The sequence below is a fragment of the Excalfactoria chinensis genome, chromosome 2 (genome assembly GCF_039878825.1).
Source record: "Excalfactoria chinensis isolate bCotChi1 chromosome 2, bCotChi1.hap2, whole genome shotgun sequence".
In the NCBI taxonomy this organism is placed as follows: domain Eukaryota; kingdom Metazoa; phylum Chordata; class Aves; order Galliformes; family Phasianidae; genus Excalfactoria; species Excalfactoria chinensis.
The window spans coordinates 110,207,686-110,230,293 of NC_092826.1; the positions used below are offsets into that span (position 1 = coordinate 110,207,686).

At 36.0% G+C, this 22,608-nt stretch overlaps 1 protein-coding gene across 2 annotated transcripts in view; it reads left to right on the forward strand.

The window, feature by feature from the left end:
* Window positions 1–22,384, forward strand: part of KAT2B (lysine acetyltransferase 2B) — a 41,510-nt gene extending 19,126 nt beyond the window's left edge. Inside the window, exons 7-18 of one of the 2 annotated variants that reach the window (XM_072329482.1) lie at window positions 1,304–1,410; window positions 3,131–3,256; window positions 6,851–6,987; window positions 8,422–8,630; window positions 11,287–11,413; window positions 14,849–14,959; window positions 15,689–15,832; window positions 17,530–17,644; window positions 18,383–18,419; window positions 18,676–18,739; window positions 18,837–18,921; window positions 20,392–22,384. In XM_072329482.1, coding sequence (XP_072185583.1) covers window positions 1,304–1,410; window positions 3,131–3,256; window positions 6,851–6,987; window positions 8,422–8,630; window positions 11,287–11,413; window positions 14,849–14,959; window positions 15,689–15,832; window positions 17,530–17,644; window positions 18,383–18,419; window positions 18,676–18,739; window positions 18,837–18,921; window positions 20,392–20,585 — 1,456 coding nt within the window. In that variant the 3' untranslated portion in view covers window positions 20,586–22,384. The remainder of the gene's footprint in view (window positions 1–1,303; window positions 1,411–3,130; window positions 3,257–6,850; window positions 6,988–8,421; window positions 8,631–11,286; window positions 11,414–14,848; window positions 14,960–15,688; window positions 15,833–17,529; window positions 17,645–18,382; window positions 18,420–18,675; window positions 18,740–18,836; window positions 18,922–20,391) is intronic. The other variant, XM_072329483.1, reaches the window with a different exon arrangement.
* The last annotated feature ends 224 nt before the right edge of the window (window positions 22,385–22,608 follow it).

Below are 22,608 nucleotides of genomic sequence, written 5' to 3' on the forward strand. Positions count from 1 at the left end.
GGTGTTATGCAGTGAGATATGCCAGAGCACTACAGCTCAAAGCATGGAGCAGGAGTCCTGTGCTGGGGCTGGGCTCCCTCCTGCTCCTCCAAAGAGGGTCTTCCTGCTCTAAGGAGAGCTAGGTAGATGTGGTTCAAAAGAAATATTGTTAGAGACTTGTCATGCAACACAGCTGTGAGTGTGCTGCCAGCAGTGTGCATGATCAGTAGCCCCCAGATAAGAATGAGAAATGATATCTGAGGAGAGTTTCCAGGACTGTAGATTTCTGAGTTACTTTGGCACAGTGACATGTCTGTCTGAGCCTAGAAAACAGCTACCTTGGAGCTGAGTGCAAATCACACTACCTGAAATGCAGCTTTTGCTGAATTTTCATTTGTGCTTGTAAGAGGTCACAGGTGGTGAAGTTGCTTTCTATCTGTAGGCATAGCAGCTAGCACCACATGTTGCTGTGCTTATGTATAAACACGCTGTGTGTAAATACATCAGCAGGACTTGATTTGAACATCCTTCCCCTGTTCATGAAAGTCTTACTCAGCAGTCTGGTTGCTTTCAGCTGGACATTTTCTGTATATGTAGGTGACTATAGAGAGTAAATAAATGTCAGATATCTTCTGGTCTGAAAACTCCTGTTGTGCAAAATAGCTATCTTTCTTCAGAAAGGGAACAGATGTATTAGCCATGTGAAACCAGAAGTGCTGGGCAGTCCACTCTGGAGTTCCTTTTGCTTGCAGTAATACTGAGAAAAGTTTAAAGTTTCTGTAAGTGTAACAAAGTGAGATAAAAAATACTACTATGGAAGCACAAACATGCAATTAAATGTTACAGGAGCACACTTAGAGGAATGAAAATGTCCTCCTATTTTTAATAACTAACACTATGATTTTATAAATCTGCAAGATGCAGGAGGCAAATACACTGGCTTATTTAGGTAGAGATATTTTGTCATCTTTATGTAACATCTGTACTTATAATCTGCCTACATTCACCTTTCTTTTTAGTGCTCAGTTTTGGTCTAGTTTCTACCTGTTTTTTGTTAATTTTTTTCCCCCCATCAAATTAGGCACATATGGCTTGTAATCAAGGAGAAATTGTTGTGGATATAATCTCTCTACTGAATTAAGATACTTATCGTCTTCTCCAGTTTGTGATTCTGTGCTTGTGAATTTATTTGAAGACTGACCGACAGTGTTTGTTTTTTTTACAGTGTAATTAAATAGTTTTTACTTTAAAAATGCTTATTCTAAAAAAGAACCTGCTATGAATTCTCCTTTTAAGTTAATATTTCATCTGCTTTTGTGCCAAGGTTTCTGTCAATGCTAGAAGAAGAAGTTTACAGCCCAAATTCTCCTATTTGGGATCAGGATTTCCTGGTGTCTACATCTCAAACTGGCCAGCTGGGAATCCAGACAGGTAAGCTGAGTTTAGTGACTGGTTAAAGAGCATCTGTATGTAAAGTACAATACACCTCCACAAGTGATGAATTATAAGGAATGAGAATTAGATATGCAGCTTTATCAGTATCTGGCTGCATCAAAATTAATCTGCTTCTAGTGAGAACGGGTGTTTGATGCTACCATGTTTCTTCCTACAAAGATTGCATCCTGATGGTTGAATCCAGACAGTCAAAGTCACTTGAGGAGCAGACTGGCTGCAGGAGCGTTTCTCCTGAGTATGCAAGTGAACTCATTATAAGTGAATGAGAACACTGGGTGGATAAATAGCTGCAGGACCTGCTGGACAGTAATCCCCTTGCATGAGGACCTCTGCCAGTCCACTTGCTACCTAGCAGCATTTTACCATCTGCTTCGGGTGCAAACATGCACATGATTTTTTGGCACTTGTATAGCTTTTCCTTACTTTGGTTCCTGTTTGTTTGCTTCATCATCTGTTCTCTAGCTTTATTCACTTCACACCTAGGTAACTGAGAGGTCTGTAAGTCACCCTTGAAATTGCAGGAATACACTTGTGATAGTTTTCTTTTGCTCTTCCTGTCTCCCTCTCCATTCTGCTCAACAGCATTTAAAATATGCTTTTGCAGTTTATGGGTTGACTTGATTTTTCATTATTTTAGGAAGTAAAGACTAGAGTCATTTAATTCAGTATTTTGCAACAATTGCTGATTATCAGTTGATTAAGCTGTTATGTCAGGACTTATGTCAGGATGTTATGTCAGGATCTGATAATTAATTTCTGAGATTAGTAGAAAAAATTCCACTGTAAGAGAAACACATTTTTTTCCTTAGAAATTCCTGATTTCTGAGTTCGCAAACTGGTAAATTATGCTTTGGGCACAAATTTATTACAACTCTAAAATCATCTTGCTCTCAGCATTTATTCTTTCATGTATATTTCTGAAGTGCTTCATTTTAATTTGCAGCTTTTAAGCACTGGATTATTGGCACAAAAGAGCTGTTGCTGGTGATGACACCAGGATAAAGGAATGCAAAAAGAAAGACTGCAGGTGTCCAGACTCTGAGCTGGCACCTCATTTCTCCTCCTCCTCCCTCCCATTTTGGCATTTCCTGCCAAAACTCCTGGAACAGTTGAAAGCTGGATGATCTTATGTGTGGTGTTTGTTTATTTTTCTTTGTTTTTGTTTGTTTTTAAATTTAGAGAGAGGTTAGACTGTGACTTTCTGAAAGAGCAGTTTCAACCTCTTAACTAGTGTAACAAGTTCTCCCTTCCTTGAGTCTGATTTGTCCAACCAGCCTTTAAATGCTATTGAAGTGGACAGATGAAGTTGAATGATGATATTTTAGTTTTCAGTGGACCCGTACAAAAAGTCTTTTCATGAGGCTGAATGCCAGTGACCTTGGCAGACATGTGAAGGAAGCTCATTTTCTTAATACGTGCTCAGCACTGCAGAATAATCAAGCCAGACTTTTGCAGTGAAGTGAAACTAATGCTGTCATCCAGCAGTAGTACAGTTCCTCAGTAAGTTTAGAAAAATATGCTGAGGTAAAGCTCAAATATCTCTGTTTGCCCACCAATTGCTCTGTTGATATTGTTAATGTTACTTTGTAGATGAGTTGTGATGAAGCTGAGTCCATGGTCATGACAGTTGTTTGATCAGCACTGTAATGGATTTTGTATCCTGATTTTGATTTGTGCGACTTTTGTGCCATTGCAGTTATCAATCCTCCTCCTGTTGCAAGATCTGTTTCATATTGTGCAAGCCCGTCATCTTTAGAGCAACCCAACAGTGGAAATATGAGTCCTGCTTGCAAAGTTTCTTCTGTCCTCGACCCAAACTTAGGTAACAAAAATGGAGACTCGTTTTCTTGCTTTTGTTAATGTTAACAGTAGTTATAGTATACAGTGACCATGGCCTTCACTTTGCAGTGAGGTGGTTTTACTAAAAGACACAGACAGACATACATAGCTTTTCTCCACTATGGTAATACTTATCTGGCAGATATGGCAAGTGTCTGAAAAAAAATAAATGCATCAGTTTTTTTAAACCATAGTTATATGGTAAAGGTTCTGTATGTGACAGAGGTTACTGATGAAGAAAAGTTTCATTTAAATAGAAAAAGCGGACTAGAAGGGGCCATTGTTATTTATTTTTTTCAGATTTTCAAGTTATTGAAGTTGCATGCTTATGAGCAATAAAGTAAAGAACAGACACACACATGGTTAAACATAATACTAAACTAAGTTCAGATTATAATAAGGTACTTTAGGGAAAATAAAAAGGTGTTGAATAAATTCTCCTCATAAACACTTTTCAGATACCTCAATCACGAGCCTGTCAAAAGAGTTCGTAGGTCAAAGAGATGATCAAAAGCTCGTATGAAGTAAGTTTTCAAGGAAGGAGAAGAAACTAACAGTCACAAGAAAAAATGATATTTTCTCGGTGTGTGAAAATAAATATGGGATTGACAAACTAATTAAGTTGTGCAGCTGGGCTGTCATTCGATTTGCCTTCAGCGCTGTAGAACTGAAACATCACAGATACAAAACTGTCTTTTAAAGGGATCCTAAGAAAATTCAGAAAACTGTTTAATTGAAAGATTCCCATTTCAGATGGTTAGAAGAGAAACTAATAAACTGATTAAGAATGGAATGAATTAATGTGTATGTAACATGATATGTGGAAATACGGCATTTATTTTATAGAACACACGGATGTCCATGAGAGAATTGGTGAACAATTGGAAAGAGTTTTGAATGATGTAATGTACCTGGATTTCCAGAAGCCTTGTGACAAATTACTTATAAATAAATAAATAAATTTGATTTGGGAAAGTAAATGAATCCACTCAGGAATAAGGATGAAACTTCATTCACATGTGGGGAAAAAAAGTAAAAAGAAAAAAACACCCACAAAAAACAAACAAACCCCAAACCTTAAAAAAAAATAGGAAATAAACAGGAATAAATTATTTCCACATTGAATTAAAGCTAACAATAAAATTCTATTGTTAATTAAACAGTTACGCTTCTTGAAAGTTTGAAAGGGAAGTGAACAACTTAATATTCATGTATTTAGAGTACTGTATCTGTTGCAAAACAGTCTGTACAATGTGTGTAAAATATTGGGCCCTGAACTATCTGGTAGTTTCAGAGGGATCTCAGCATTATTGTGGATTTTCCTTATAGTGAAACAAACAAAGTGAAAACAAACAAAAATGTAGGTCACTGATAAGTGCTGTTCATAGACAAAATTCTGTATCCTGGCTCTGACAAGAAGTTCTAGCAGATCTCTAGGGAAAAAAAAACTGTAGAAAAGAGGGAATTCTGGAGTGACATTCCTGTTTGTATGCTTTCCTAGTATTTGTGTGTCTGCAGTTTGGCTAAATCCTGGGCTAGCGATAGGATTTATCAATATTATTGTACCCACTAGTCTTTGCTAGATGCTTCCTTCATGAATTTGTTTAATTAGTTGCTGTTGCTATATCACATGTTGGTCCACAGTTAGCAGTGTGGTTAATAATTAACACAGTGTGTTTTGATTTGGAAACTTCATATAGATTTTCTAAGTCAAATATGTATGATGTGTCACACTGCTCTTGTTTGGTATAAACTAAGAGTGAAAAAAATCTATAAAGGAAATTTAATTCCAGTGAATCACAAAATGAAATATTATGTTATCCAAAAATATGTATTGAACACTTACCCTTGAGGTCAACAGCATAGAATTTCACTGCAGTGTGTTGAAGTAAACAAAGAAATGAACAATTTCATTATGATTTTGAGCAGGAACAGAACAAGGAGAGGTATATTCACTCTAATGGTATAGGAATAAAAAATACATATAAATCTCCATACTTCACATACGAGCCGAAGAACATAGCAGAAGTACTGGAGTACAGGACTACTTAACAAAAACATCTTTGAGAAATGAGATGGGATAGAATACAGAAGTAGCAAATAGTAAAAGCAAAATATACTGAGAGAGGAAGGAAGAGAAGCAGGGGAGAAGTGTTAACTGGTCTTTCCAATATGCATCAGTCTGATCTAAGGCCTGAGTTGTAAGAAGAGAAAGACCAGGTGTTAGTCCGAGGGACAAAGATTCATAGGAATAATAATCATTATTGTGGCTTTCCAAGACAGAAGGAGAGGAGCTTCCTCAGGATCCACTTCTTATTTTTTCGCAGTTACATTAACTCTTTGCATTTGACCAAAGTTAAAATAATGATTTTTTTATTTTTTTATTTTTCCTGTGACATTATGTGTGTTACACATGTGTAGGTTCAAAGTGTTATCAGTATCTTGTTATATATTGTATATACTCTTGAGGTGGCAGTGGAAGAATAATACTTTATTAAAATACAGAAGTCTTATGAAAAGGCAAAAATTTTCAATATTGTATGTGCAGCAATGCATGTTAGTGAGCAAAAAGTCAGTTTTGATGGCATTTTTGTGACATGTAAGATGAATTTTCCATATAATTGCATCAACTAAGGAATATTTCACATTTTGTACTTCTGTGCTGGCCTAACTTCAATGACAATTTGGCCTCAGTTTAAGAGCATTGAGGAAAGGGTTTTTAATGTTTTTTTTGTTTTGTTTTGTTTTTTTTTTTTTAATCATTCAGTTTAAATGGATCAAGTAAATCATAGTTTCTTTATTTATTATATTGGCATGCGTATTTGTTGGAAAGTACTGCACTTTTCAGATGTGCTGCCAACTAATCTTTCTATTTTGTTCCAATTACTTCTAATTTTGTATTGTTTGTGAACAGCTGTTGTCAGATGTTGTCCTGTTACTTTTGGAGGGACATGTCCCACAGTCTAAGTGCCTTTGTTATCTTGGGGAAAAAAGAAATGAAGGTCAAAAGAGCTGAAATGTAGACCTTGAGCTATTACCTAACTTCATGCTCGATGTTGGCTGAGGATAAATAGTATCCTGTGCTGAAAGACTGAGCTTTGTTAGCACTGCTCCAGGTTACTTTGTATTGTTTTTATCGGAGGTTAACTTCTGTTCTGTGTCCCTGAAACAGTGTCTTATGCCCAGCACTCATGATTAAAGAAATGGAGTCTGAAATAACTTGTGGTTGCTATCTTGATACTATATTCAATATTGCAATACTTCTTCATCTACAATGTTTTCTTCATTTACAATTTTTTAACAACTAATGCCATTCAGGCTTTCTGTAGGTATGCACTTGGTATATTAATATTTAAGATTCAAATTTCTTTTCTATCTATGAAAAAACCTTCAGATCCTAGCTTTTTATTAGAACGTGATTCATTACAAAAGTGATTAACCTCCTGCTTGTATGTGAGAATATCTAAACTGATTCACAGTCATGCTCTGCTTCCTCTTAGCTGGTTTCATGTGTATAGTGATTAAACTGTTTGTGACAGTTTGGTCATTATTAATTTGTCCTGGTTTTGTTTTATAGGGGAAAAGAGAAAAAATAACGAACCATATTCTCTGGAGGACTCAAAAAGGCCAAGGGTTGTAGGAGATATTCCTATTGAGTTGATCAATGAAGTGATGTCAACAATTACAGATCCTGCGGCAATGCTTGGGCCAGAGGTGAGAAATGTACAGATCTGATCTGTCAGTAAATGGCCAGTTTTTAATAAATGTTCCACATGAACTGAGTAAGACAAGAGTCCACAAAACATGCTATGCTAACAGTAAGAAACATACAGTCTTTAAAAGGGTATTTTTAGATAAGCAAACACTATTGGTGAAATGCATCATTAAAATGAAGAACAGTTCTAAACATTTTTAATGCTTTGTGTGCTGTTTGCAAAGAGATAGGAAACTATAATAATGAAGAAGAAGCTTTGAGGTTATTTTGTAAGGTAGTTCTTTAGCAGGATGGTTCCAGAGTACACTTTTTATTGTTAATCATAGATGCATCACATCAGACGAGGCAAAATATGTTCAAGTCCTACAGAAGGATTAAAGACCCAAATTTAAATCTTCTATCTAGTGCAGAAGAGCTGATCTAAACACTTAGTTGCTCCTTCTTCCACAGTTGCTCTTTTTTTTTTTTCTTCTGTAAGAGAAAAACAAACAGAATTGCAGAATTGCACACTTTTTTTTTTTTTTTTTTGGCTGCCTTTTCCTCCTTCTGTTCTCTTTGCCAGGCTATGTTTTGCAAGCAGCTCTTGTTTGCCAAGATTTAGCTAGAGAGCGCTGAAGGTTTGGATCCACCTACATTTCTTGCTCAACATGTATACTGTGACTGATGGCTTTGTGTATTTGCAGTCTAGATGTTGGGGCTGGCAATGACTAGAAACTCAGCAGCCAAAATTCTTTTCAAAAAGTAAACAGTATGAACATGCAGGAATCTTTGGCATTGTGAAAGGATCTTGAAAAAAGTTTAATCCTCTGTATGAATTTAATCTCTGTGCAAACATACATACGCAGTTGCTAGATATATAACGACAAAAATAGCAGGAATTAAGATTTTTTTATTTTATTTTATTTATTTATTTATTTATTTATTTTCTTTTATGATAGTAATGTAGGTGGTGGAAAGCACTACTAAAATGAAAAAATAAAGTTGTGCCTCCAAAGCCATTAAAGTCTCTGGTTTGCAATACATGTAGGCAAATCCATTACTGTTTCTGTCCAAGCTAAAGAAAATGTGAAGACATGGTGACATGGACTTCAACAGGATGAGTGCTGTCCACTGTCACGTTTTGAAACTTGCTGAGATATAAACGTCACTGTTGCTACATAATCTTGAAAAGAAGCTTGAATATGCCTTAGTATACCATAGCATACCATAGCATAGATTTTATATCTGCTTGTTTGATTTTGTCATTTCTGCTTGAAAAAAAAAAAAAAAAAAAAAAAAAAAAAAAAAAAAAAAAAAAAAAGAGTAATCATTGACAGCTCAATTTTTGTTTAAAAGATGGCTTGGGAAAAGAGCAGGATTTGTTTGTTTCTTAAGGTTTTTCCATCAGAGGATGTGAAATATACACAATGTGATTGTGTTCCTCTTTCGTACAGACCAACTTCCTCTCAGCACATTCAGCCCGGGATGAGGCAGCAAGACTGGAGGAGCGCAGGGGGGTAATTGAATTCCACGTGGTTGGGAACTCCCTGAACCAGAAGCCAAACAAGAAGATCATGATGTGGCTGGTTGGTTTGCAGAATGTGTTCTCCCACCAGCTCCCTCGGATGCCAAAGGAGTACATCACACGCTTGGTTTTTGATCCGTGAGTACGGCTGAAGAGGAGTTTCGTGAGTGAGATGGAGAGAGTATGGTGCTTGTTGCAGGCAGTGATTTTAGAATGGGCCAGCCCAGATACTGTAGAGAGGAACTCTACCCTTGCTACCCTTTTCACCGTCTCTTCCAGGCACTGCAACTCTTGGTCAGTCCTCCTGGCAACTAAATACTTTTTTTTGTGGCTGAATAAATGAATGCTGAATTAATGAAGCTCCTAGATATGTTATTCTTATGAATGTTAGAACCAAAATTCAGAAAATAATTCTGGTGTTCATTACTGGTCTCTGGGCCCATACTAACTTGCAGACTGCTCCATCCTCTGTTTTTGGAGTTTGAAAACCAAGTGGCAGCAGAGATTGAAGGCTTTTCAGTGAGAAAAACTTGTGGAATTTATGAAGAACAGCATTTAAGTCATCATGCGGAGAATGCTTGGAATCACTCCTCACACGAGTGCATTGCCTTTCTCTTTATCTGTGCATGTTTCCTGACTTGCGTTCGGTACAAATCTACACCACGGGCACTTTTAAAGAGATATGTTTTCTGTAGCAGCATCGATGGGTTGCATGTTGTCCTTCATCCACCCTAGTGAACTGATGAATTGTGTTTAAGCAGGAGAAAAAGGGTTTTCTCTACATTCATGGATATTTAAGCTCTGCCCATTCTGATTTTTGTCTTCTGGTTAGTTGTTTTATTACATGGATGTTTTTCTTCTGTTTACAGCAATCTTTTGCCTTTACAGTTTCAAGGCTGTCAGGTGTCAATCTTCTTTTTGATCAATACATTAAGACTATTTGTTGCCCTGACATTTTCTTTACCTTTTCCTCAGAAGTGTCTATTTTTTCACTGTTGCACTTCTTAAAGAGTCTACTTCCAACCAATGTGCTTTCCCCAAATTTCTGCCTGTGTACAATTCATGTCCATTGAAGATCTAGGGGCCTACTATGCTGACTGCAGCAGTTCACAGTGTAGTGTGCTTGTAGGCTCTTTGATACCACGAAACGAGCTCTGCTTGAGCTGATCTAGACGGCTGCCCAGCCTGGTTAGTGGTAGAGCCTACCTCCACCACCGGTGATATGAGCCACTGTCTTTATGTCTGGTATTATTGCTGTAGCAGTTATGAAAACACTTCTGGAATGATTTCCTCTGCTTTTAGCCTTGCTAGCACTTTCTTCTGCACTACTTTCTCAGTGCCAACAAGCTCTGCTGCTGCATGCTCTGTGCAGTCTCTGAAGCTCAGGCTGCCATTTCTGGGACAGGTGGACAAAACTTCAGTCTCCAAGCACAGGAGACCAACCCTGGGACTTTTTCCCATGTTCTTCAGAAGAGACCAGCAAGGTTATTGTGAGGACCAGCACCAGTCTGGACTCTTTTGCTTCTCTTATGTGAGGATAAATGCTGCTCGATTTGGAGGGAGAGGCAGCACTGAGAACTTTTCTGAATTTAGGTGTCTTAGCAGCACTGTGAACTCAAGCAGAGGCTACTGGTTGAAAAAGTTCAGGTTCCACAATAACCAAACATCTAAGTAAATTTTGAAGCAGTGGTCTTGTGCCATGGCCTCCTCCCACATTTCTCTAGGTCTTTCTTTATTAGCAAAGACTCTTCTAGTAGGTTGATAGGAAACAGTACAGTCTAACTGTTCTCTTCCAAAGACTTTTCAGCCATTAATATAATTACGATCTATTTTGTTCTTATTTCCAAAGTGGTCATCCTTACTAAATCTTTTTCCAACAACTCAAACACGAAGAAACAAAATTAAAATCACAAGCTACTACACACTGCTGTCATTCTACAAATTAAAAACACTAAAATAAAGAAAAAAAAAAAAAAGAATATGTACAATATATAAATTCTACTTCAACATTGATATTTAAAATACATCTACTTTTCAGACTGACCTTTTTTGGAAGAGGCTTGTTTTGCCACCAACTTTTCTTCACACCAAAGGCATCTTCTCTGAATTTACAGTATTGTTTATACAGTTTATATTATACTGTGTACTGAATAAGCTAGAGAACAGCTGCAGTGTATATCTTTCCAGACCTTGAGGATGATGCTAAAATTCTTGGTCCTTTATGTGAGAGTTCAGATTGCACCTTGCTTTATCTTTCCTGGCAGTCAGTGCAAGTGCAACAGAAATGGATATTTATTCTGGTCTCCATTTTACTAGGAATTAAATTAGAAATATGAAATATCATTTATTGCTTGGTCAGCTGTGTTGGAAACTGATAGCATAGCTATTCAGAGTACATGCAAAGAAACAGGAATCCCTTAGGAAGGACTTGCTGTCCTGTAACTCCATTAATTTCTAATTTAGGCAGGCTAAGATCATACTGAGAACTATGCAATGGCACAGCTGTCAGTAATATAGTCAACAAAAGCAATATAACTCTTATTAATAGAAGTACTCTAGTATGTAGGAGTACTTGGCAAGGCTAGGACATGCTGCGTAATGATGAATTTTATGGTAAACTCAAAGCGTGGTGTTAAGAAAAACTCTTTGGTAGATACAGATATCTTAACAGAGGCATATACAATTGCAGTGACACCATGGAAAGAAGTGAATCAAGTTTCTGAAAAAAGGAAAGTAATGGCACATTATGTACTATGTACATGAATTAAAATGAATGTTATTTTTGTCTACTCAGGAAACACAAGACTCTTGCATTAATAAAAGATGGTCGTGTTATTGGTGGTATCTGCTTCCGAATGTTCCCTTCCCAAGGATTTACAGAGATCGTTTTCTGTGCTGTGACTTCCAATGAGCAAGTCAAGGTAAAATTAACTCTCTACTAGAGTGGAGAATGAATTCCATTTACCACCGTATATACTCCTAATTTTGTGGTCTCATTGAATACATTGTGCTACCAAACAGAAATCAAATTTGATAGATACAGTGATTCTGAATGTACCATAGAAAACCTAAATAATAGGACAGATTTAAAATCATCAGAATAATAATGGGGCTATTTTCTAAGAAAAAAGACACATTCCTCAACACAAAAATAATGGTAATTTTTCTTCCACTCTTGGATTATTCACCCTTTTCTTCGGCAACTGCCTTTCAGTGTGGCATAACACATCACAGTTGGCTGAATTAAGTGTATCTTACACGTGTTTGTAATTTCACATCATTTTGTGATGTTAAACAGCTTCATTGAAAATTAGTTATATTGAATAAATTAGGTATAGTTTCACAACTCAAAATGAGCATACACTATTTTGCATACTTATTTTTGAGTACAGTGTACATAATGTTCTCAGTGTTGAGCTGTAATGTTGAGAGAATGTAAAGCACTATAAATAAACAGGAGATTCTGCTCCCCTCTGCCAGGAATACAGGTAAATCTAACTGGGAGTATTTAGTTCAGGATATTGCCTTTAGATGGTGCTGTAGCTATGTTTTTCAGTTGAAATTTTTAATGTTGAGATGTGGGTTAATTTAGAGTTTCTAGCAGATGAACAAGCAGAAACTGTGTGAAAGCCTGTGACAACTTTTAGTACTTGAATTAAATTTGAATTTATGAGACTCTGAATTCATAAGGTTAACATTTCCATGGACACAGTAGTATATAAAAAAGCACTCAAAGTGTTTTATATGAACAGTAACAAAGCTTGCTGTAGGTATGTTTATTCTATGTCTATATAATTTATAAAAGGTGTTTTAATTAAACTGAAGCATTAAAATGCGCTACAGAAGTTGCCAAATGTTTGTTGTGATTCTCAATTAACCTTTCCAAATGTAGTAGAGCAAAAATCGGACTTCTCACGTTGCCTTACTGGGGTTGCAAATGCACACATAAAGCACACTTTCTTCTGTTACCCTTTGGGTGCCTCAATATTTGCAGAGTTCAGTTGACTATTTCTTAATTTTGGCCTTCCCACATTCCTTTCTAAGTAAGATGACCTCTAGCAGCAGATAAGTGATAAAAAACAAATGTTCACTGCAAACTCTTGGGAAAAATAAACAAGTTTTAATTCAGTTTGAGGCTGGAGTAAGAAATATGGATACTGTTTAGTATGTGATCTTTAAAAGTTAGTTTGGTTTTGAGATAGATTGATGTTATATGATAAAATTATTTTAAATTGTATTGTACGTGACTTTGTTTCTCTTTTGTATAGTTGGACTTTGGCAAGCATTTATGAGAACAAGTAAATCCTGGGGAGGTTATAAAAATAGTAAATCAGCTAAAAATATTTGAGCTTATTATCATCACGATTTCTGGAATTTCTTAGAGACAAGAAGATGACAATTAGTGCTAGAGATTAGCTACTTTGGGATTTCTGGAATGAATTGCAATGTTTCAGGTTGTAAGTAGAATGTCTCACACACTGTTTCTTGCACCCTGCTGATGAGAAGGGAAGTTAAAAGCTTGGGTGGCTTATGCACTTCTTGCATTTAATTAAAACATTTTTCTTTAAAATTTATGAGACTTTCTGTCCTTTGCTGAGTTATGAAATTTGCAATTATCTTGTTATTTTGAGCACTTATCAGTTCTAAGAAATGCTGTGCCACTTAACATGCCATCAGCTGTAAAACTGCTTTGTAATTTATGCCATGCACAATATCTGCCGCTTTAACAAGTGACTATTCTGCTCTGAGAGCTTCCTCAAATTCAGAAGTATTTATTTTTACAAACACAATATCTTCATTTTGAATATGAGGTCTGAATAGGAAATGCTTCGAACAATATCAGGAAAGGAAAGATAAATGCGCTAATTTTGTGCCTAGAGCAGTACATTTTTCAAGAATGCATGTCACTACTTTTTCACTACTGGTGTATCCCTGCGTTTTGTTTTGGGTTTCAGCAATTACCTAACTTGCTTTTATCCAGCTGTTTTCATGCGTGAGGCTATTAAATTTTCAGTCATAAGTACATATTTTTTAATGTACAGTTCCTAGTTACATAAATACTATTTTCACCAGCTTTCAAGAACAATATTCATAAACATTCTATATACATTTGTGAAAATATCCAGTTATTTTCCATTACATTAAAACTGGAACATAAGGAGGAACAACACATTATTTTGTGATTTCCTGTCTTTTACCTTATTTGCCTCACAGCATAAGGGGAGGACTATAGCTCACTTGGAAGTGTGAATAAATGGAAAGTTTTGTTTACTTTGGGGTTGAATGAAAATGAAAATTATTCCTGTTTGCAGTCAGAAGGCATAGCTGTTTATTATTATGCTACCTATTGTGATAATAGTTATTTTACTATGCCCTTTTATGCCCCATGATCAAAAGTGAAATCTTTGAGGAAGAGCCTGTTTCTGCTGCAGATACACAGAACTCAATAAAAGAGGGGCAAGAATAGTTTTCTCTGGGAGGAGTTGGTGTGGCAGTCCTTCTGTCTTGCAGATTTTTAAGTGATGTGATATATTACAGTATACGTAATTTTGTTTTTATTAGTAGACGGTAACTTAAGAAACATGTTTTGCATGTTAATTACACCTTTCAAGACAATGTACCCCTTTTGATGCTCGCTTTACTATGAAGAAGAGTTGAGGAAACTAGGCTTGCTTAGCTTGGAGAAGAGAAGGCTCTGGGAAGACCTCAGTGTGGCCTTCCAATACTTGAAGGGAGCATATAAACAGGAAGAGGAACAGCTCTTTGCAAGGGTGGACAGTGATAGGACAAGGGGGAGTGGTTTTAAACTGAGACAGAGGAGATCTAGGTTAGATACTAGGAGGAAGTTTTTCACACAGAGGGTGATGCACTGGAACAGGTTGCCCAAGGATGTGTTGTGGATGCCCCATCCTGGAAGGCATTCAAGGTCAGGCTGGACGTGGCTCTGGACAGCCTGGTCTGATGGTTGGCAACCCTGCCTATGGCAGGGGGGTTGAAACCAGATGATCTTGAAGGTCCTTTTCAACCCAGGCCATTCTATGATTCTATAATTCTATTATTTACCCCTAGAAAGACAATAGGTTTGGGGCTCTCCTAGCTTAAAAGTGAGGCAGGCATCAGAAGCTGAAATATTTTGTGTTCCCTGCTAGGTCACAAAGATATCCCTACAAGGCTGAAAACTATTAGGTCTGTAATATGCCTTACTAAGTTATTTATGGCAAAATCTTTAAAACTAGGATCTAGAGGAAACACTGCATTTTGTAAACCTGTTTGTAATAACTCTTGGTTTACAGTTTGTAATATTTGCAGTCCCCAAAGACTTCAGAATGTCTTTTTTTCTTCTGCATTTCACACAGGGTTATGGAACTCACCTAATGAACCATTTGAAGGAGTACCACATCAAACACAACATTCTCAACTTTCTCACGTACGCAGATGAATATGCTATTGGCTACTTCAAGAAACAAGTAAGTCACCCTAAGAAATTACTTGGTGCAGGAGGAGTACTTCTAGAAGTGATGGAACTGAATAAACAAAGTAGTTAGATAAGCATACTTTGAAACTAGACATAAGGAGTTTTACTTTTAATTTTTATACTGTAAGGGAGGTGAAATGGGAAATGTCGCCCAGATTGGTTTTAGAACTTCTGTGTCCTTGGCAGACTTTAAGACTGGACAGAGCACTGAACAGCCTGATCTGACGACCTCCACAAGTCCCTTCCATTCCCATTTATTCTAGGATTAAATGTACAACACTGAGTTTGTTCTTTACACATTCAGAATGGATAAATTGTAAACTTGTGATTCTGCTTACAAGATCTAAGCAGACAGACTCCTTTTCACCTCTGAAATGTCCTTTCCCAAATCTGAAGTTGCACAGTATCCAGGTACGACTGAAGCCTTTGACTGTAAATGGTGAGGCAGAGGTCCTGGTTGGCTTCCTGTTTTTTACCAAGGTTTTATAGAAAGCACTGCAACGTAAGAATGAAATAGAGACCAAGTGAGAATCTTACACTGATTTTATTGTGCTTGTTTATCACTTTATTTTTTTAACTGTATGCAGACTGTGGTGTATCAGTATATATGTTCATATACATATAAATTTACAATTTGATTCTAAATTATCGGAGCTCTTTCATTTAAAAATACATAAAAAGAAAATAGCATAATAACAACTTCAATTTATTTCTTTTCCAGGGTTTTTCCAAAGATATCAAAGTACCAAAAGCAAAATATGTTGGCTACATCAAGGATTATGAGGGTGCCACATTAATGGGATGTGAATTAAATCCAAGGATTCCCTACACAGAATTTTCAGTCATCATTAAAAAACAAAAGGAGGTAAAAGCTGAAATGAAACATTGAATGCTGTCATCTGTTCAGATGGTCAAAAGCCATCTAGGAATGCTGTTTAGAAACAGTTCAATTAGTATCAGGTTTTCTCTCCTTTTCTTTGATACTTTAAACATTGAAGTGTATATTTTTCATTTAAGTAATTTTTATTTTATTTTATTTTATTTTATTTTATTTTATTTTATTTTATTTTATTTTATTTTATTTTATTTTATTTTATTTTATTTTATTTTATTTTTTTTAGTCCCAGTGCCATACTTCTGCAGTTTAAGCATTAAAAAAAAGTACTGATATCTTGAGCTGTTGAATAACTAAATTGATGTTTTAAAGTACAAATCTAGACTACAGTTTTCCTAAATTCAAAAAGTTAATGTTAATGGATCATAGTTTTTAATATAATAGCAGTTTATAAGCAGAACAATGAACAATTAAGACATTTCAAGTTGTGTTTGAATACCTTCCTAGACATTTAAAGAAATAGTAATCATAAGGTTAACTTTATTCTTCCAAGGATAGTCTAATCTCATCACCTCTAATTTTGTTAAAATGCCCCTCTGTGGAGCAATAATTTTCCTTCCAGTAGAACTATTTGGCCTGTGCTGACAAAAAGAAAGAATAAATATAAGGGTTATGCATTTAATATGCTTTTCTCTGTGGTAACCAAAGGAATAGCATGAAGCTGCATCAGGGAAAAATTACCCTGGATATCAGGAAAAAGTTCCTCACTAGAAGGTGGTCAGGCACTGTAACTGGCTCCCCAGGGCAGTGGTTACAGCACTAAGTTGCTAGAGCTCAAGAAGTGTTTGGGCAATGCTCTCGGACATAGAGTTTGATTTTCAGATAGCACTGTAAAGAGGTCCTTTTCAACTCGGATGTTCTGTGATTCCAGTAGAAAAATTTCTTAACTTACTGGGAAGGTTTGAAGTCCATATAGCACAAATAGTAATTTTTACTTCTTATATCTGTTTGTTTGGGTTGCTCTTCAGATTCCAGTGTTCTTTTGGACCCATCATTTCCTCATGGATGGGGTGTTGTTGGGGTGGGCACATAACGCTTATCTCTTGTAGTTTGCTACAGTTGCTTCTCTTAGATGTGCCTAGTAGTAGTAATACATTTCTAGGCTCAGGCCATCTGGGCTGGGGAGGCCTTTTTTGTCATTTACGAGTAGAACATAGGTTCCAAAGAGTAGCATTGACTTTGACTTCCTAACGGTAAAATCTTCAGTAAGAACATCTCTGACTAATTTCTCAGCAAATCCTGTATTTACATGCAGCCCTTGAAATCTCCAGATACTTCTAAAATACTGCAATATGAGAACAAAGGTGTCTTGACGTTTCTGACCAGGATGTGTGGAAATAGTTCACGAGGACCAGCTGTTGTAGTTAGTGGCAGTTCCCCAACAACTTCTGGGAAATTTCCTTCCCTACATCTGCCACCTGCCATGTGGCTTTGGAGGCTGTGATCAGTGAGCTGTGACTCCTTTCCTCCAGACCTATACCTAAGTAGACATCTGAGAGATTTGCTAGACTCATCTGCAGAATTAGTACTTGGCCAGGTATCTTGCCTCTGTTACCCACTTGTATTTCTAAGGACCATAAGACCAGGATATGAGTGTTTCTTTGCTCATCACGGTTTTGCATTAATCTTCTTTGTTACTTTTTGTTTTCTCTGCTGCTTTATTACAGATCATTAAAAAGCTTATAGAAAGGAAACAAGCTCAGATTCGAAAAGTTTATCCTGGCCTTTCTTGCTTCAAAGATGGAGTACGACAGATTCCTATAGAAAGCATCCCTGGAATTAGTATGTATCAACCTCCTTTAATGTAGAACAGAAGAACAACTTAAGAAATATCCAAGATTATAAATACTAATACAATACCTTATTTATGTTTTACTAATGTGCAATTGATCTTTCCTCTGTTAATTTGATTCCAGTGAAGATTATTGTATTTCCATTCCAGTTGATGTCTGCAGTACATCCTTGAGGCATCCCAGGCTGATGCTCTTTTGTGTACATGTGTTTAATTTGATTTACATCAGATCCATCTTTGATTTATATCACAGTATAGTCAGCAATTTCAGTGTCACCTCCTGAATAAGGTTGAATTCTGTGCTAAACATGGACTTAGAACAGGACAAAATAGATTCAGAACACTGAAGTATCTTTTAAATTTTATTTGCTCAGCATTGTTTTTCTGCAGTTTATTCTATTTCCTTAGGGAATCAAATTGAAGAACCTTTCCATCTTTTTCTTTACAGAGGTTATGGTAAAATATGTATTGAATTACTTTCACAAATGGGTGTATCACAAAATAATAGTTTAGAATCTTTTCAGCAGTCTGGAAGAAGAGGCATGCAGAAAATTGAATGGGGCTCAAAGTTAGGCTTTACGTTTCTTATTAGGAGTAGCTTCTATGAAAACTAACCTATTTTGCCGTGACAGTACTGAAATTGCTTATATTTTTAGAGCTGCCATAACTCAGTTAATGTTTTGACCTACTGTAGTTCTCATGTAATCTCTCATGCTGTTGGTGTACAGGAGAGACTGGCTGGAAACCAAGCGGAAAAGAAAGAGGGTAAGTGCTGCGCAGAGAAGAATTGAAGTGGATTTGAGATTCCTTTGAGAAAAGTCTTTCGATAATGTCATTTGAGTTTTCCTTCCATTCGCTGGAAAAGAAAGATAAACAATCTGCCGGGGATTTGTTCTTATGAGTTTTGTTTTACCTTTTATTTTGCTTGAATTTTTGGAATTGCTTTTAGGTAAGATGCACTTTAGTTTGAATCCCAGATCTTCATTCCAGTAATCTTTTTGTATTAATATTTTCTTTCAAGTAAAGAGCCCAAGGATCCAGATCAACTTTACAGCACGTTAAAAACCATCCTGCAGCAGGTGAAGGTGAGTGCTAGTTCTAGTTTACCTTCTATAAAGATTTTAAAATAATTTCTAATATAGAGTTTCCATATTAGATACCTTACTTTTTTCTTTACCAAAGAGCCATCAAAGCGCTTGGCCCTTCATGGAACCTGTGAAGAGAACAGAAGCTCCTGGATATTATGAAGTTATAAGGTTTCCCATGGGTAATGCCATTAACATTTTCTAAGTATAGCGTTTAAAAATCTTTACAGCTAGAGGCATAACAGTCAAGTTGTAATCTGATTGTTTTATGTTAAAAGATACATTATTTACAGCTGGATAAGTTCAGCTCTGAAGTACTGAGAGTACAAAGCTGTCATTTGAAATTTGACTAGTCTGTGATCTTTCTGAAGCATTTATGAGGTATACCTGTGAAATCTCAGTATGCCCTTAGAGACTCGCTGTGAAGCACTTACTTTAAAGATGCAGTCATCTCAAACACTCTGGGATTTAGCTGGTTTATAGGAGTTACACGAATATGTTTTTGTGTGGTAACTGGTCATTGCAGTTCCTACTGCTACGCTAAAACATCTGATGGTAAACTTTCAAGAACACCTGTTCAAATTGATTTGAAAACTAGATTTAAACTTTCTAAATCCCAGAGAGAAGACTTCATCAGAAGTGCAACAGTTTTCAGTTTAACCCTTAACGAAGGGCTTGCTTGCTTCAGGTTAAATTTAGGAAAATTCTTTATTCAACTACAATACGAATCATTTCTTGTTACTTTTATCTTGGTATTTTAGACATGCTATTCTTTTCCCCTATTGTTTATGTGGGATGACTAGCAAAGGAAAGTACATGAAAACTGATAACATTTTTCTCCGCTTTTGACTGCTGTCATGTAACTTCTATAATGATTCAGTGCTATTCTAAAGAGTTGCTTGCTTTGATCACTATTGCAGTAGATTTAAAAGTGAATTCTGGTATTCCTTCACCATTTCTGTAATGCTCACCTCCATCTTTCTGACTTCTCTACCTTTTAATGTTATTAGAGAATGAAATACAAGTTGATTGCAGGCTACTGTCACTCCTTTTAGTGGAACAGTGTTCGTGTTGCTTTGTATAGACTCCTGGCCTTTTTGTACTAATTTGTGTAGTTATTAAAGAGCAGCCAGCTTCCTCAGTCCCTGACACAAATGTATTTTCTAGCAATGAAGAAAAAGAACATTGAGTACCATCCCTTGGCAGAGTTTCCTTTCTCTGCTTTTCTGATGCCTGTTCTCTTCTGTGTTCATACAGAAATAAGGACTTTAAAAGTTAACGTGCATTGCATGTTATTGTCATGACTGTTTACTTCTATGCTCCTCAGGTCTTCTCCGGCAGAGCTAGCAGCAGCTTTGCCTCACAGAGCATTTAGGGGAAGAGTTAGGGACAAGAGACAAGATAACAAGAATGAGTTTTGGAGAGTTTAAAATAAACTCTACGCTTTGTTATTACAGTAAAATATTGCTTAGGTCCAGGGGCTCACCTGGTCTTGTTGAAACTAAAGAATGGCATAGGCTTTAGAGTAATGCAATTAGAAATAAGGCCAACTGTAGCGTCACCATTTCATGTCAAGTAGCACATCAAGAGGAAGGGATATTGCATAAGATACTGTTTGAATCAAACATTAATCTATTTTTTTCCCTGCACAGATCTCAAAACAATGAGTGAGCGACTCAAGAATAGGTACTACGTGTCTAAGAAATTATTCATGGCAGACTTGCAGCGAGTCTTTACAAATTGCAGAGAGTACAACCCCCCTGAGAGTGAATACTACAAATGTGCCAATATACTGGAGAAATTCTTCTATACAAAAATTAAAGAAGCTGGATTGATTGACAAGTGACATTTTTTTTTGTTTTATTTTGTTTGTTAGCAACCAAACCAATCAGTGTGCCTATTTTATGGGCAGGGGAAACCATGATATAGCTGAGTTGTGGGACTATAAGGTTTTGAAAAACTTTTGTTTAACGATTAGCACTTTTAAAAACCATTTCAGTTTTGCAAACATGTATTATAACGAAGTTACAAAAATATTTTATTAAAATGCTTTATAATGTATTTAATTATTGATATTATTTTTTTGTGCTCCCACTATCGTGTGTTCATCATAATCTTCCCAGCCTCAGAAAAAACTACAAAATATGGGAAGTTGCACTTGTTTGGGAATACGAAGAGAATTCCCAGACAATGAATGTTACTGCATTAGGTAAAGCTTATAACTATTTGAAAAGCTTTATGATTTTTTTTCCCCCATTAAAAAGAAAACACAGTAAGGGGGAGCAAAGGGAGGGAGGGAAAGTCTGAGACACTTATTTCATTGTAGAATCTTTTTATAATATATTATTTTTTAAAAGAGACATTCAGCTGGTTGAGAAGCTGTGAAAGAACAGCCGGTTCAAAAAAAGAACTGCCTACAACATTTGATAGATGCGAGTTTTTCTATTCCTTTTTTCTTTTTATTTTTTTTTAATAAATATATAATCTGCAAATTGTAATCTCATAACCACTATTAAAAGAAATAATTAAAGATCAGACTAGATATGTAATGTCATAATTGACTTATGCAGGACATAAGTACTCGAAATACCTTAAAAGGTTCAAATTTAATTATATTTAATTTTAATTGGCTTAATGGCATTAAGGTTTTGATGCACTTCATGATCCAACCCATTTAATACTCTTCACTCATAAATTCTTCAGGTTATTCAGCAATGACAAGACTATTGTACACAAAAGTCAGTGTATTTCAGCTTCAATCTTATATACTTGCTTCTGTGGTAAACTGGATTTTATATCAAGCTTTATTGTAAATACTTATTAACTGTGATTATTTACACCCAGGAGCATATTAGCATTTTACAACTCATGTTAGCATATCTTCAAATTGAGCACATACGTAATATATATATTTTGCTGCCTACACTACATTTAAGAGGTACTTCTAACTTCCTAATTGAGATAGTACAGGCCAAAAAGTCATCACTTGATATTTTCTAATTAGAGTTTGTAACTATAACGCTTTTGTGAAAAACAACTTTAACTCTCCTTCTTAGTGTTTTATATTTACAGGTGATACACTGGTAACGTTCAGTAGTTATAAGGCTGAAAAAAACCCCACCCTATGCTGCATCAAGGAATATATTCCTGCAAAATACCTGTGCAATGTTAAAGCAGTTCAGCAAGTAGATGTCAGGAACTATCTGGTAGCAAATGTGGTATATACAAGGTATTCAAGCGTTAACACTAGAATTGCCACAGTGTTTCACATGAGATTAGTCGGAGCTACATTTGGATCTATAACCGAGGTACACAGAATTTTTTTTTCCTAATAGCCAGTACCAGATGCTATGATCCAGTTTTGTAGATTGGGCCTACAGGTGCACCTGTAAGCTTAGTATCCTGTGAAATTTTGTTATTTTCAGAGTAGATTTTCTTATTGTATTTCAATCAGATTGTCTCTTCTATATTGAAGCATTTGTTTTCTAATTTAAGAATTAATATTTTCATAGATACTGTGCAATAAAGTTACAGTAGAATATGTGGTTTTGCAAATGCTTTAACAGCTGATGAATTTTACATTTGTAAAATTAATATATTGTATTGGTACAGAATAGTTTTAAATTATATATGTACAAAATCTTACTTGGTCTCTTCTTCTTTTTCATTAATCCCTGCATTGCAAATATACACACTGAATCAGTTTCACAACTGAGTACCATGAATCTGTATGAATGCAGTCAACACATTTTCCATGTGCACTTGAAAAAAAGCTATTCAAGAAGTTCATCAGGAGCATTGAATTGACTACAGTATACAAAGCTGAGCCGAGATAGAAGCAAGAGGGGAAGGTTCCAAGTATTCCACCT